General features: G+C 35.7%; 1 protein-coding gene across 2 annotated transcripts in view; it reads right to left on the bottom strand.

The window, feature by feature from the left end:
• Positions 1 to 16105, bottom strand: part of PDS5A (PDS5 cohesin associated factor A) — a 135262-nt gene that overhangs the window by 37902 nt on the left and 81255 nt on the right. For both annotated transcript variants that reach the window (XM_042984684.1, XM_042984686.1), the window contains exons 18-22: positions 11019 to 11124; positions 9154 to 9314; positions 4668 to 4791; positions 3682 to 3840; positions 962 to 1030 (exon numbers count right to left, since the gene is read on the bottom strand). In XM_042984684.1, the coding sequence (XP_042840618.1) occupies positions 962 to 1030; positions 3682 to 3840; positions 4668 to 4791; positions 9154 to 9314; positions 11019 to 11124 (619 nt within the window). The remainder of the gene's footprint in view (positions 1 to 961; positions 1031 to 3681; positions 3841 to 4667; positions 4792 to 9153; positions 9315 to 11018; positions 11125 to 16105) is intronic.

Raw genomic sequence — 16105 nt, 5'->3', positions numbered from 1 at the left:
TAGCAATAAGAATATTTATCTTGTTGAATCTGTAATAGGCACTTTTCCCAGAGCTGTAAATGTTTTAACCTATTTGATGTCCCAAACAATTCTACAAGGGAGGTATTTTCATTTCCAACAAATAAGGCAACTAGGACATATTACTATAATAGATAACTTGCCCAAAGTCTGGCTCGATCTCAGGCTTTTCACATTGCCCCAAAACTTCAAATTATTTGAAAATACATTTTTTAAAAATAACTATTTAAACTATACCTGTTACAGTGATTAAAATGTGCCATTTAGATAGACTTTAATATTTTTTGTGGTACTGAAAAAACTATTTTGAAGAAATTATGAAGTGTGATGCTGTGTGACTATCCTGAAATATAAAATTAGGAGATTTCCCTAATTCTTTGTGGTCATAATTACTTGGAGGTTTACACTCAAAAGACTGCTACCAATACACATGGAAAAATTAGCTAAAGCATCTAGGTGTTATTTACAGTATTTATTGACAACCTGGAAAAAGGAATTGATGGAACATGACTATGAAGCCACAAAAGGTGAAACAGATTTTAAGATAATGAAGACTTGTTGTCAACCCAATACTACCACTTTAAAAGTTAGCTTTATTGAGGTACATTTTGCAACTATCAAAAGTTACCAATTTGATGACAGCTATCCACTTTTGCCAAGTTAATATTCATATTTTTGTAGAGAGTGGTAGTAAGGCTAGACCTGAGATGCTTCTGAGCATCAATACCCTACAAACAATTTCTGTGTAAAACAGCCTCATTGAAATTATTTCACCAGGCAGGAAGTTCAATGGAAAATGCTGACATATATGTAAATAACTCCATGAGGACTACAATTTCTTTGAGAAACACAACTTTTGATACTCATTTAAAGTCAAGTTAAAGGGTATCTATGAATGTTCATTATTTCAACATAAAAGTTATCAAGGCCTACACAAATTTACCTTTGCTAGTACTTCAGGGGAAACCTCTTCATCTGGAGACCATAATTTTCCATTCTTCTCACCTGTTGACTATAGACAATTAAATATATTTAATTCTTAGAAAGAATTTTGAAGTTTCCTTCATTAAGTTTTTCATGCTGAATAATGCAGTGCTCTAGGAATCCTACAGGAAAGTCACCAGGGCTTGAAAAAGAACAAAGTTGGAGGACTTGAGCTTCCTGATTTCAAAACTTACTACAAATCATACACCAGTGGAATGAAACAAAGAATGCAGAAAATCCTCAACTATATGGTTAACTGATTTTTAACAAGGGTGCTGAGACCAATTACTTCAACAAATGGTGCTAGAAAAACTAGACGTCCAAGAGCAAAAAATAAAGATGCATTGTTACCTTATATTCAAAATTAATTCAAAATAGATCAAAGATCTTAATTTAAGAGCTAAAACTATAAAACTCTTAGAAGATATAGGAGAAAATCTTCATGTTGTTTGATTTGGCAAATATCTGACAAGGGTTTAATAGGATATATAAAGAATTCTGAGAACTCAGAAACGATAAACAACCCAATTAAAAGTGTGCAAATGACTTTAAATATCCAAAGATACATAAATGGCCAAAAGCACATGAAAAGAAAAAAAAAAACCCTCTACATTGTTAGAAGGTCTTCACATTGGTTGCCAGCCATGTCTATCAAATCATTAGTGAAACACAAAACAAAACGATGAGATACTACTTTATACCCACTAGAATGGCCATTATCAAAAACACAGAAAAGAGTAAGCATTGGCAAAGCTGTGAAGAAACAACACAAAATGGTATAGACACTATGGAAAACAGTTTGGCAGTCCCTCAAAAAGTACAACATAGAATGACCTTGGGAGCCAGCAATACCATTCCTAGGCATATATCCAAAAAGATTTGAAAACAGGGATGCAAATGTTCATTTCATCATTATTCACCAAAGTCAAAAGGTGGGAAAAAATCCAACTGTCCATCAACAAATGAATAAACAAAATGTAGGCTACACATACAATATTATTCTGGCATAAAATGAATGAACTTCTGATACATAACACAAATGAACCTTGAAATGATTATGCTAGTGAAATACACCAGGCACAAAAGGACAAATATTGTATGATGAGAGGTATCTAGAACAGGCAAATTCAGAGTCAGAAGAAAGTACAACAGAGTTTACCAGAGGCTGTGGGGATTACTGGTTAATGAATGCAGAGTTTTTGTCTGAGATTAAAAAGTTCTGGAAATAGTGATGACAGTTACACAACAATGTGGGTACATATTTTAGGTGGTGGCTTGGGTCATTTTGGAGAGTTATTTGGCTTTCCTGGGTATTTCCCATGTATACAGGAGGCATACATGGTATTAAACTTTTTTTTTTTTTTTTTTTAGTGTTTGTTTATTTATTTTGCGAGAGAGAGCACAAACGAGCAAGGGAGGGGCAGAGAGAGAGGAAGAGAAAGACAGAATCCCAGGTAGGTTCTGTATTATCAGCGTGGAGCCTGACGTGGGGCTTTAACTCATAAACCCCGAGATTATAACCTGAGCTGAAAGCAAGAGTTGGACGCTTAACCAACTGAACTACCCAGGTGCCCCTCAACTTGTTTGTTTCTTAAAAAACAAAACAAAACAAAACAAAAATACCCACCCAACAACAAAAACAAGAATGCTGGTGTGTATGACGTAAGTGAATTGTACACTTAAAAATAGCAAAATTGCCAAAGTTTAAATCATGCATATTTTACCACATAAACAACAAAAAAGAGCCACCTTAAACTACAATCTATCAACAATCAAGTCATTTAAGAGGGGTATTAAATTTCACACTGGTTACCAGCCACATCTATCAACAGTGCAAAACACAGCCTGAATGTGTTAAGAGGGAAATGACACTTTGGCTATGTTCTTCTATCCTTGTCTATTACATCTAAATGGGGGAAGGGAGAGGAAGGAATGCACTAAAATGTCTTTCTTTTTAAGTTTGGATATCGAAGGCTCCAAGACTACTGGATCACGTGGAAGGAATAGGTAAGCTGGATAAAATAGCACTCCCTTGAAAGTCATCAACAATGATCCAGCAGGTAAAACAGACTTGTCTTCATTCAACATTCATTTTTAATTTAGATATACTTGGTAAAGTGAATTCTTAATCAGGTATGTGTTTCAGGAATCTCTTGGGGAGCCTTTTCAAGCTATACATTCCTGGGTTCCAGCCCGGAGCTAATAAATTAGCATGTGCACACACACACACTGTGAGCACCTACCCACCCACACACTTCAGCAACTAGAACAGAGTATGAGTCTAGTGCCAAAACTGCAATGTAATTATATTCCGAAATGCTTAATACAATTCAAAATGTTAAATACAATTCTACTTATATTTTTAACAACATTTGATAAAATTCTAGAACTCCAGTAAATTGTCCTTCAAATGTTAGGATAACAGCATTTGATTTATATTTTTTACTTAATGATTCATTCATCTCATGTTCTCATTTTTTCTTTCTTAAATGTTAAGTTCTGGTAATAGCTATACTGAAGTCAGGATGTCATTTGGAAATTTAAGTAAATAAATGAGGGAAAACACGCAATAATTTAAAAGGAAAAGAAAATTAAATAGAGAGGCAGAAATGTTTCTGTGATGAAGATATAAATAGTTTTAGTCTCATTATTCTAAATTTAATTAAATTAGAAACTTACCCTGTCATTCATTAGCAGATCTTTCACAATAAAATTTGCTACTACAGATTTCATTGGGGAAGCAAATTGATCTGGTGCTAACATAGAAATGTGGCCCAATGAAACTAATGGAGTTATAAGTTGTTCTGGTACATCAGCATTCAGACTCCTACTGAGTGGCTATAAAAATAAAACAGTCAAAATTACCAATTTTGTTTTATAAATATCTACATTCTATGGAAACAGTAAATGCTCCTGACCCTCCTGAATTTATTGTGCCCAAACAAATCTGTTCTAATGATATGATCAAAAGTAACTTCAGCCATATCAGACACTTGATTCTTATTGTACTTACTGAAATTTAATATGATGAAAGAATGCAGAAAAAAGAAAAAGAAAACAAAAGCCCACGTAAAAGGCAGAAGTAAAAACAAGAACATTTCTGCATCATCAAATCAGCATTATTTTCAAGCCATTTACAACAATAGGCTTGTTATGTTGGTGGATTTCTTATCCTGTGGGGACATTTTAAATGCCCATGGACCATAAAAAATAAGGGTTCAAATGGTTTTGTTGATACTATATCCAATTTACAGAAACAAGAGTACTTTTCCAGTAGTGGGATCAGGCCAAGGATCATACATAAGAAAAGGCAAACAGGATTAATTTTCAGGTAGGGTTGATAGGTACTTTAAACTGGGTGGTTCAAAGTTATCTACTAATACTTTCTGAGGATAAGTGGACCACCGAGCCAATAAAGTGAAAATTAAAATGTTCTAACACAAACACACAAAATATTCTTCTAAATGTAGTATTTGAACATATAATCTGATGTAAAGTTTGTGAATACAGTGCTGGAAAAAGAGTGTCCCTGCTCCCATGGAATATATATACTAGGGTGAAACTAAATAGCCAAAAAAAAATTTACCTTCCATCTTCAACAAACCACACAGCATAAGAATAAAAATCAACATAAACACATCCTATATATATATATATATATATACCTCAAAAATCTGTGCAAGCTGGACTTCTTTATTGGTGAATATGGCATGTATACAATGAACAGCCTGTTTTGCTTGGTGTGGAGTACCTCTCTTTGCTTTCTGATGTAAAATGGGAATTAAGGTCCTGCAAAAAAATAATACCATAATTAAAAAAAAGCCCATATACTACAAGTAGTTCTCCTGGTTGTCTCCTGCTTCCTCTCCCTTAACTGCTTGGATTTTTGCTGGTAGAGAAGCCTCTCTTAATTTTTAAGCTGTACGTATGTATGTATGTGCGTGTGTGTTATATATACGTGTGTGTGTATATATATATATATATACACACACACGTATATATGTATGTATATATACGTGTGTATATATACACACGTATATATACGTGTATATATATATACACACACACACATATGTGTATACACATATATATATACACACACACGTATATAATCTCTACACCCAATGTGGGGCTTGAACTCACGACCTGAGATCAAGAATCCACCAACTGAGCCAGCCAGAAACCCTGATAAGACTCTGTTAAAAATTACCTCATCTGCAGAAAGGTTTAAAGCTCCTTCTCTATCCCCAACTATAATACAAGAAACGTCTCAAGAAAAAGGCTACTGCAGGAGATAATTTTTATTTTAAAGCCACCTCATGAATATGGAGAAATAAACAAACCACCCTTAATTTATAATCTAAAACTTGCCCCATGTTATATTTTTATATTTACCTTCTAAGTACATATTCCTAATTTCCCACTTCCCTTTCACAATCCCTTCAGTTATTAAAAATAATTTTTTTCATGTTTATTCATTTTTTGAGAGAGAGAGACAGAGGACGAAGTGGGGGCAGAGAGAGAGGGAGACATAGAATCCGAAGCAGGCTCTGAGCTGTCAGCACAGAGCCCGACACAGCGTGAGAGATCATGACCTGAGCTGAAGTCGGATGCTTAACTGACTGAGCCACCCGGGCGCCCTTCCCCTTCAGTTACTTTATTTTTTTATTTTTATTTTTTTTACATTTTATTTATTTTTGAGAAACAGAGTGAGACAAAGCGTGAGCGGGGGAGGGGCAGAGAGAGAAGGAGACAGAATCTGAAGCAGGCTCCAGGCTCTGAGCAAGCAGTCAGCACAGAGCCCGATGCGGGGCTCGAACCCACAAACCGTGAGATCATGACCTGAGCCAAAGTCGGACGCTCAACCGACTGAGCCACCCAGGCGCCCCCCCCCCCCCTTCAGTTACTTTAAAGCAGCCATGGAAGGGCACATGGGTGGCTCAGTCAGTTAAATGTCTGACTCTTGATTTTGGCTCAGGTCATGGGTTCACGGTTGTGAGATCAATCCCTCTGTCGGTTGTGAGATCAATCCCTCTGTCGGGCTCAGTGCAGAGCACGGAGCCTGCTTGGGATTCTCTCACTCCCTCTCTCTCTGCCCCTCCCCTGCTCAGGCTCTTTTCCTCTATCTCTCAAAATAAATAAATAAACTTTAAAGTAGCCATAGACAAAAAGTAGCAAAAGGTCAAGTTTTACTAAAAGGCTGAAATGAAAGCAGTGAAACAAAGTATGCAAGGATAACGACACATATATATTGGTAGAAGAATAATAAAAACATCTAACGATTATTGAGTACTTGTACCAAGCACCATTCTAAGTGTTTTTATGTGGATTAATTCAATTAATCCTCATAGTCACCCAAATAGGACTATTACATTTATTAAACAGATGAGGAAACTAAAGCACAAAAATATTATTTTATTTAAGCTTCTTTTTTTTTTTTTAACGTTTATTTATTTTTGAGACAGAGAGAGACAGAGTGTGAATAGGGGAGGGGCAGAGAGAGAGGGAGACACAGAATCCGAAACAGACTCCAGGCTCTGAGCTGTCAGCACAGAGCCCGACGTGGTGCTCGAACTCACGGACCGTGAGATCATGACCTGAGCCGAAGTCGGACGCTTAACCAACTGAGCCACCCAGGTGCCCCTATTTAAGCTTCTTAAGGTGATGGAGCTAGGAAATGGTGGAGTTGGGATGTGAAAATGTGTACTTCTTTTCCAAAATCCATGCACTTAACCTCCATACTGACATTGAAGGTCAAAGTAAAATAATAGGACAATATGGAAATAACACATTACAGTCTTAAAGCATTAAATCTTGATATAAGAAAACATTATATGAAGATGTAAGTACCAACCTATAAAAGAACAGGTATACACAGCAAGTAGATAGACAAAATACTCATAAAGAAATATCAAAATGTGGATAATGACTCTTTCTCTCCCTTATATTTCCTAAAGTTTCAGCTTGCTTTTTTTTTTTTTTTAAAGAAAGAGAGAGAAAATGACAGGGTAGGGCAGAGAGAGAGGGAGAGAGAATCTTAAGCAGGCTCCACACTCAGCACAGAGACCAATGGGAGGCTCCATCTCATGACCCTGAGATCATGACCTGAGCCAAAATCACGAGTTGGATGCTTAAGTGACTGACCACCCAGGTACCCCAAGTTTTAGCTTTTTACAATGAACATTTAAGTATTCTTTTAATCAGAAGAAAAGCTATTTAAGGCAAAAAAAAAAATTTAAGGAAAGATACTTGTCATACATTTAATGCAGTGGTTCTATTTTATAGATTATAAGGTCAGTGGTATCAAATACAATGATGACAAAAGGTCCTCTCATGAAAATGGGAGGCTAGACATTAAAAGCAATACCCCAGATCCCAGGTCATGCACCTCAACCAAAAAACTGGGATGAATATATGCTAGTCAGTATAAATCTGATTTGACACTTACGAATATGACACATTTCTCTGTGTGCAGATTTAGAATTGTTAAGAGACAGATTTCCATGGCCCAGTAGCCTCCTTAACTGAACACTGTTAAAGTCTTTCTCACAAACTCATTTACCAGAGTAGCAGTTCTTGTAAATAACACAAGTAACAAAGACATAGTGTTGATCAAACTGTTGTTAAATGTGTTACTAATTCTTCTTAGCCTAATGAAATGATTACACAAAAATCAACTTTAACCTTTTCCCTTGCTTTTCTAGTGTGCTATATAATCCGATGATGTCATCAGGGTTGTTTCTGAGGCTTGCATTGTTTTTGCTCCTCTGCTTTTCAATGATTTTCTCCTTCCTTCCTTATTAGTCTTAAGAACAGTACGTTTTATTCCTTGTGTCCAAAGTTAACTATTTCACCTACCCCCATTTTCCACTGCTTCTGCTGGGATAGAATTCCTTTAAGAAGAAATCCTTTACCTTAAAATAGGTTTTCCTACCTTGAAAAACTCACCAGAAACTTTACCCTAGTGTGTCAATGATTTTTTTCCCCAATGTACAAGTACAAAGATTATGACTTCTAGGCTATAAACACCTTGAGACCAGGGACTAAGTGTGGTAATTCTTTTATATTAGTCAGTACAGTTCTGAGAATGAAGAGAATGTACAATAAATATTGACTTATTTCTCAAATTAAACTATCAGCTTACAAATTTAATAAAAACTTTAGGAATCAGGGGACGCCTGGGTGGCTCAGTTGGTTAAGCGTCCGACTTTGGCACAGGACATGATCTCATGGTTCGTGGGTTCGACCCTAGTGTTGGGCTCTGTGCTGACAGCTCAGAGCCTGGAGACTGCTTTGGATTCTGTGTCTCCCTCTCTCTCTGCCCCTCCCCTGCTCATGCTTTGTCTCAAAAATAAATAAAACATTAAAAAAATAAAAAACAAAAAACCAAAACTTTAGGAGTCAGTAGTCCTCTTGTCCTATTATTACCCTGTAAGGAAAAACGGTTTGATTTGGATATATCCAGAACTACTTGCATATACCCTGAACATCTGACTCAACAGCTATCAACAATGTGTTTTTCCTTCAAAAGACATCTCCCACATTTTTTGTCTAAATATAAACTCTCAGCACAAGTTTGATCCTAAGGCAACCTCTTTATGATGTCGAAGTAAAAATATCAAAATGTATTTCATTCTTATGATGAAAGAGAAAAGGTAATCTTGAGGGAGAGATCAAAATTATAAAACCACCACTGCCAATAACCAGGCAACTAATAAGATATGCTGTTAAACACACTAGTTGATTATCCCATTCTTTGGTGAGACAGGTTAGTAGCAGCTACTGAATTTAAACCAGTTGGAGGGAAGAAAATGTACATAGATAAGGAAGAAACGCTAACCACAAATTTGCTAACCACAAATTCTAAATTCTGTGATAACTTTTGATTATTAATATTAATATTCAAAAATAATCTTGTTATAAACAAAGTTTCAGTTTGTTCCTCTAATTTCTTTCTCAGTTTGTTCTTCTAATAGTAGGGGAGGAGTATAAGGCAGAGAAAGGATAATACAAAGGATACAGAAAAGTTGCTTCTAAGTAAAAGTTGTCTTTCCTCTCCCCTCTCTCCTATCTTCCTACATGAAAAAGAAAAATGACTGGCTCCTACACTTAAAACACTTTTGTGTTTACCATGAGAAAAAATATACTCACGATCGTATCTGGGGTAGGTCTGTTTCTATTTTGTGGCCTGTATTTCTAAAAATTTGTATAGCAGCTTCTGCTACCTTGTCATCTTCCATTCTGAGGCACTGTAACAGGGACTCATATGTCTCTGCAGAGTGGAACGAGGTAGGATGTGTGAAAGACAGAACCTGGAGGAATAGATATAGCTTTAGAAGTACAGACAATGGTTTTCATTCAAAGAAGAAAATTATTTTCTACTATAAATACAATTCAAAATTATGGGCTGCATATGCTAGCTATACAGAATAAAGATTTTATTTCATAGTCTCCTTTGTAATTTGTTGTGTTTAATGACATGTGAAAAGAAATACTGTGCAGTAGACTCCTTATGAGAGTTGATATATAGCCTTTGCCCTATTTTCTTCTTTACCTCTTAGTCTGTTCTGAAACTGGGAATGCAGAAAATGTGGCTTTTTTTTTATGGACTGTGATACTGTGATGTAAACAAAATGTTAACACAGAGCTTTATTTCACTGGCAAGACGATAGTCTAAAAGGAATATTTTAAGTGAAATCCATCACAAAATTCCACTGGTCATAACTATAAACAAAGAAGCCATAACTGTGAACTTTTAGTCACGATTAAAAACATGTACATTATTACTCCTTTATTTATTACTCTAGAAGTCCCAGTCTATCCCTAAGGAATTTATAGCAAGTTGGACATGTCTACGAAATTTACTTTCCATGAAGTGGAAACAACTTAGTTAGCATAATATCAGAGATAAAGGCTACAAGTGGAGAGGTGTGGGTAGGGGATGGAGTATGTAATCTTCATTAACTTACTTAATAAGCATTTATTTAATGGGTTATAAAGTAAAGAGATGGTCTCATTCGGTGAGATTCTTGCTGATAATATTTAGATAGTATGTTGACATGTTAGTAATAGGGTTGATAATATAAAACCTTGTAAATTTTACTTACAGAAAAATGGAGAATCATATTTGAAAAAATGAATCAAAACTATGAAAAATGCTTATCTTCAAGATTTTACTCTTAAAACTATTTAAAAATATCTCATCATTAAAAATACAAAATCTTTCCATGAAATTAAAGACCATTCCAATACAATCCCATCACTCTCTTTTCTATCTAATGTCCATTGCACTGGTTTGTCTCTTCTCCCTCAGTTCACACATTATAGTTATCTAAATATCTCTTTCCTTCAATTTCCTCTTTACTCCATCTGATGAAAGCTCTGTTAAGTGCCATGCCATAATGAAAGCCAGAAGGAAAGACCCTGATAACACCTTTCTGCTCAAAGAACATTACCAATCTAAAACCAACTCTGTATCCCGTTATTCCCCAAAGCAATCCTTTTTTTTCAGTTAGGCTAGACTCCCAACAATCCCTAAAATATGCCAAGAATTATTCTCTTTCACGATGCTGTGTTACCTTAGATTAAGCCATATCTTGTCCACAAAGTCTTGCCTGATCTGCCTCTTACTAATTGCTCTATTTTCTGAATTCTTTGGCATAATATGAGTAGCAATTGTTTAAAAATTTCCTGATAAGACAGATACTGTCATATAATTCCTGTCAGCAGATGAAAGTTAAGACTAGATCATTTAGAACATACTGTTACAAGCACATGTTGTTAAATACAGGTATGCAAATGAGGAATGAAATAGCAAATCATCAAAACATGATTTTATAATGTAAAACAATTACATTATTGTAATGTGAAAGACATACATTTTTATAAAATATGATTTCTACTACAAATGTTTAATTTTTCAGTTTCCAATGAAATAAAGCCCAATCCTTGCATATCCTTAAGGGAATTGGAATTAAGACTGGAAATTCATGGAGACAGAATTATTTTAAAAGTACCTTAAGAAGTTCAAGTCCTGAACGAATAGCTGTATCTGGACTTACACCCTCCTCTTCATCATCTGCTGTTCCCTCTATTGATTTATTCATCAGTTTTACCAGTGCACTATTAAAATAAGAAAATCTAAATTAGCCACCTTAGTAGATCAGTAATTCCTAACTACATTGTGGTAGAACACATACAGAACCTAAACATTAGCTACAAGTACGTTCCTGGAGGAAAAAATTATTTTGTGACTTAAAAAAAAATGTTTATTTATTTTGAAAAAGAGACCTTGTGCGTGAGTGGGGGAGGGGTAGAGAGAGTAGAGACAGAGGAAGAGAGAGAATCCAATGGCTCCATCCCACGAACTGCTGAGAGCATTACCCAAGCCGAAATCAAGAGGAGAATGCTTAATGGACTGAGCCACCAGGCAACCCTATTTTGTGACTTTTTAAACTTTGCTCCCAACTTGACAGCTGAGATTTTTACTTTATCTACCCACAACCTTGCCGAAACTCCATGTACAACTCTACTGAAAAACAACAAGATTAAAATTAAATGATACGTACTGGAAAGATAATTTAACATTGATTTCTATATATAAAGAGATTGCTTACAACAATAGAAAAACAATAGATGGCAGTTGCTAAATGAAGAAATGACAATTCACTCAAAGTAAAAAACAAATGCATGGACAAAGGAGTTTAAATTAATCCTTGGTGATTAATTTACTGAATCAGTAATTCTATTCCTAAAGATTTAGAGAAAAGTTCATGAGAAGCATCATGTTATATTCATAAACAGATTCATCAATAAAAAAACATTTAATTGTCCAACATTATGGAATTAGTTTTTCAAACATACCTAACCACCACAAAACAGAACATTACCTGTGAATAAAAATCAGACTATGTAGCAACATGGTACTTTCAATTAATTAAATTAATTAATTAATAAGCAAGGTGAACGCTTTTTAAAAATGTTTCTTTATTCTTGAGAGACAGAGATGGAGTGCAAGTGGGGAAGGAGCACAGAGACAGGGAGATACAGAGTCGGAAGCAGGCTCCAGGCTTTGAGCTAGCAGCACAGAGCTGGGCATGGGGTTAGAACTCATGAACTGTGAGATCATGACCTGAGCTGAAGTCGGACACGTGCCCGATAGAGCCATCCAGGCGCCCCTGATTTTATTTTTTCAAATGTTTATTTATTTATTTTCAGAGAGAGAGAGAGAGAGAGAGAGAGAGAGCGAGCTGGTGAGCACGTGCACACACAGGAAGGGGCAGAAAGAGAGGGAAACAAAGAATCCCAAGCAGGCTCCATGCTCAGCATGGAGACTGACGCGGGGCTCGAACTCACAAACTGTGAGATCATGACCTGAGCTGAAATCTAAAGTCGGAGGCTTAACTAACTGAGCCACCCAGGCGCCCCAACATGGTATTATTTTAAGTAAAAACAAATATGATTTTTTTAAATCCTTAATTTAAATTTATTTTAAAGTTTTAATTAGTTAATATACAGTGCAATATTGGTTTTGGAAGCAGAATTCAGTGATTAATTACTTAAGGACAACACTCGGTGCTCATTACAACAAATGCCCTTTTTTTTAAAATTTTTGTTTCCCTTCCCTTATGTTTATCTGTTTTTTAATTTTTTAAAGAATTTTTAAATGTTTATTTAGTTTTTAGAGAAAGACAGAGTGTGAGCAGGAGAGGGACACAGAGAGAGGGAAACACACAATCTGAAGCAAGCCTCGGGCTCTGAGCTGTCAGCATAGAGCTGGACATGGGGCTTGAACTCACAAACTGTGAGATCATGACCTCAGCTGAAGTCGGGACGCTTAACTGACTGAGCCACCCAGGTGCCCCACAACAAATGCCCTTCTTAATACCCATCACCTACCTAGCCCATCCCCCGCCCCCCCCCCCCCCATCAACCCTCAGTTTGCTCTCTATCGTTAAGGGTCTCTTGTGGTTTGTTTCCCTTTCTTCTTCTTTTTCTCCCCTTTCCCTATTTTCATTTGTTTTGTTTTTTAAATTCCACATATGAGTGAAATCATATGATATTTGTCTTTTTCTGACTGACTTATTTCACTTAGCATAAAATATTCTAGCTCCATCCATGTTGTTGCAATAGATGTGATTTTTGGTTTTGAGGCTGTTTCCTCATCAGTAAACTGAAAAAAAAACCAACAACCCTTATTTTGGGGGCATTAAATTATTACAGCAAATGACCTAATACATAGCAAATATTTAACAAATGGAAGTTAATCGTAACTGTTTCCGGTTAAAATTTTTCCCTTGGAAAAATACACATATTTTAGTCAAACTATTAAAAAATTTTAGGTATAAAATACATAAGGTACACAGATACATCTTCTATATAATTTAAACCACTTTTAGTACTTTTATTTCCCTTTTAACATCACAAGAATAATTTAAAAACTTCCTCAGTATCTTCAATTGATAAAAAAACATTTTTTTAAAAAACAAATTAGGAGTGTATTAAACACTAGCTGGAAATATAATTTATGTATCATATAACTCACCTATTTAAAATGTATAATTCGGTGGTTTTTAGTTTATATTCACAGGGTTGTATAACCATTACCACAATCTAATTTTAGATTTCACCCCATTCCCCAAAAAATCCCTTTTCCAATAGGAGTCACTGCTGTTCACTCGTATCTCCTCTATTCCTAGTCATTTACTAATTTGCCTTCTGTTGCTACACATTTGCCTATTCTGAATATTTCATATAAATAGACTCATACGATATATACGTAGTCTTTTATGAGTGACTCCTTTCACCTAGCAAACTGTTCTTGAGGTTCATCCATGTTGTACTATGTATTAGTATTTCATTTACTTTAATCCTGAATAACCTTCTAGTATATGCATATAAGACAGTTTATCAGTTGATGGACATTTGAGTTTTTTTCTATTTTTTTTCAGCTATTATGAATAATGTTTCTGTAAACATTCATATCCAAGTATAGACATATATTTTCACTTCTCTTGGGCATATATTTGTGAGTGGAGTTGCTGGGTCATATAGTAACTCTGTTTTAACTTTTTTTTATATTTAAAGTTTATTTATTTTGAGAGAGAGAGAGAGTAAGCAGGGGAGGGGGCAGAGAGAGTGAGAGACAGAATCCCAAGCAGCCTCCATGTTGTCAGCACAAAGCACAATGTGGGGCTTGAACTCACAAACTGAGATCATGACCTGAGCTGAGATCATGAGTTGGACACTTCACCGACTGAGTCACCCAGGCACCACAAATGTTTATTTTTGAGAGAGAAAGAGCACAAGTGTGCATGAGTGGGGCAATGTGCACAAGGTGGGCAAGGGCAGACAGAGAGGGGGACAGAAGATCTGAAGTGGGCTCAGCACTGACAGCACAGAGCCTGATGCGGGGTTCAAACTCACAAACTGAGAGATCACAACATGAGCCAAAGTCACACGCTTAACTGACTAAACCACCTAGGCACCCCTCTATGTTTGAACTTACTGAGCAGCTGCCAAACTGTTTTCCAAAGCAGCTTCATCATTTTATATTCCCACCAGCAATATATGAGGGTAACAATTTTTTGACGTCTTCTCCCACTCATCTTTTTTATTATAGCCATACCAGTGGGTATAAAGTGGTGTTTCATTGTGAATATATATATATATATATATTCCCATCTCCACAAAAAATTGCCTTATGCCCCGTGTGGTCAATCTCCTTTTTCCACACTGGCAATCACTGACCTGGTTTCTGTCACTATAATTTTACCTTTTCTAGAATTTCACGTATTTTGCGTCTGACATCTTTTATGTGACATAATTCTCTTGAGATTTCTCTACATTGTTGCATAGAATCAATAGTTTGTTCCTTTCTATTGCTGAGAAGTATTACATTGTATGGATTTATCACAGTATGTTTATCTAATTACCAACAGATGAACTTTAGAGTATTTCTAGTTTAAAGATATAAATAAAGCTGCTACAAGCAATTAACTTGAAGTCTTTATGGGAATTTAGGTATTCTTTTTTTGTAGGCAAATATCTAGTACTGTCATTCCTGAGTTGTATGGTAATATTATATGTATACTTAATGTTACAACAAACTATCTCCTGTATCACCAACACCTGGTTCAGTCAGTCTGAAATATCATCAATACTTGGTATGGACAGTATCTTTTTTTTTTTTTTTTTTAATTTTTTTTTTCAACGTTTATTTTATTTTTGGGACAGAGAGAGACAGAGCATGAACGGGGGAGGGTCAGAGAGAGAGAGAGGGAGACACAGAACTGGAAGCAGGCTCCAGGCTCTGAGCCATCAGCCCAGAGCCCGACGCGGGGCTCGAACTCACGGACCGTGAGATCGTGACCTGGCTGAAGTCGGACGCTTAACCGACTGCGCCACCCAGGCGCCCCGGACAGTATCTTTAATTTCAGCCATTCAAATGGGTATGTAGTGGTTTCTCACTGAAATTTGAATTTATATTTCCCTAATGAGTAATAATGTTGGTTGTCTTTTCCTGTGCTTATTTCCTATTTGTATATCTTACTTGGTGAAGTCTGTTCAAATCTGTCCCCTTTTTTTAAATTGGATCATTTATTGAGTAGGATGCTTAACTTAATGAGTTACCCAGGTGCTCCATCATTGTTTATGCTTTTTATGTCCTATTTAAGATATCTTGCTTACCCAGTATTTTGCTCTACAAGTTTTAGCTCTGACATATATTAAAAACAAAAGTTATTTCCAATTTGAGAAGAATATCTGAAGTATGCTTTCTATTTGGACGAAATCCTGTAAAATGATACACGAATTTAACAAGATTACAAATGTGTTTGAAAAAATTTATGAGTGTATCTAACTATTTTTAAGAGGTTATGCATGCATTTATTTAATAAGTATTTACTGACCACCTATTATCTGCCAAGTCTTAGGGTCTATCCTGGAAATACAGTGCAAAACAATACAGTGCATCATCTCTGCCTTCATTATAATGTGGGTGGATCATCATTATGAGTCAATAAGCTGTAAGAGACCCAAGTCTTAAAACCAGGACCGCAGTCCTTTCTCTTATAAAAGTATTTTCGTTTCTAAATTAGAGAAA

Source organism: Panthera tigris, chromosome B1 (assembly GCF_018350195.1).
Source record: "Panthera tigris isolate Pti1 chromosome B1, P.tigris_Pti1_mat1.1, whole genome shotgun sequence".
Lineage (NCBI taxonomy): Eukaryota > Metazoa > Chordata > Mammalia > Carnivora > Felidae > Panthera > Panthera tigris.
This window is presented reverse-complemented; position numbering and strand designations above follow the sequence as displayed.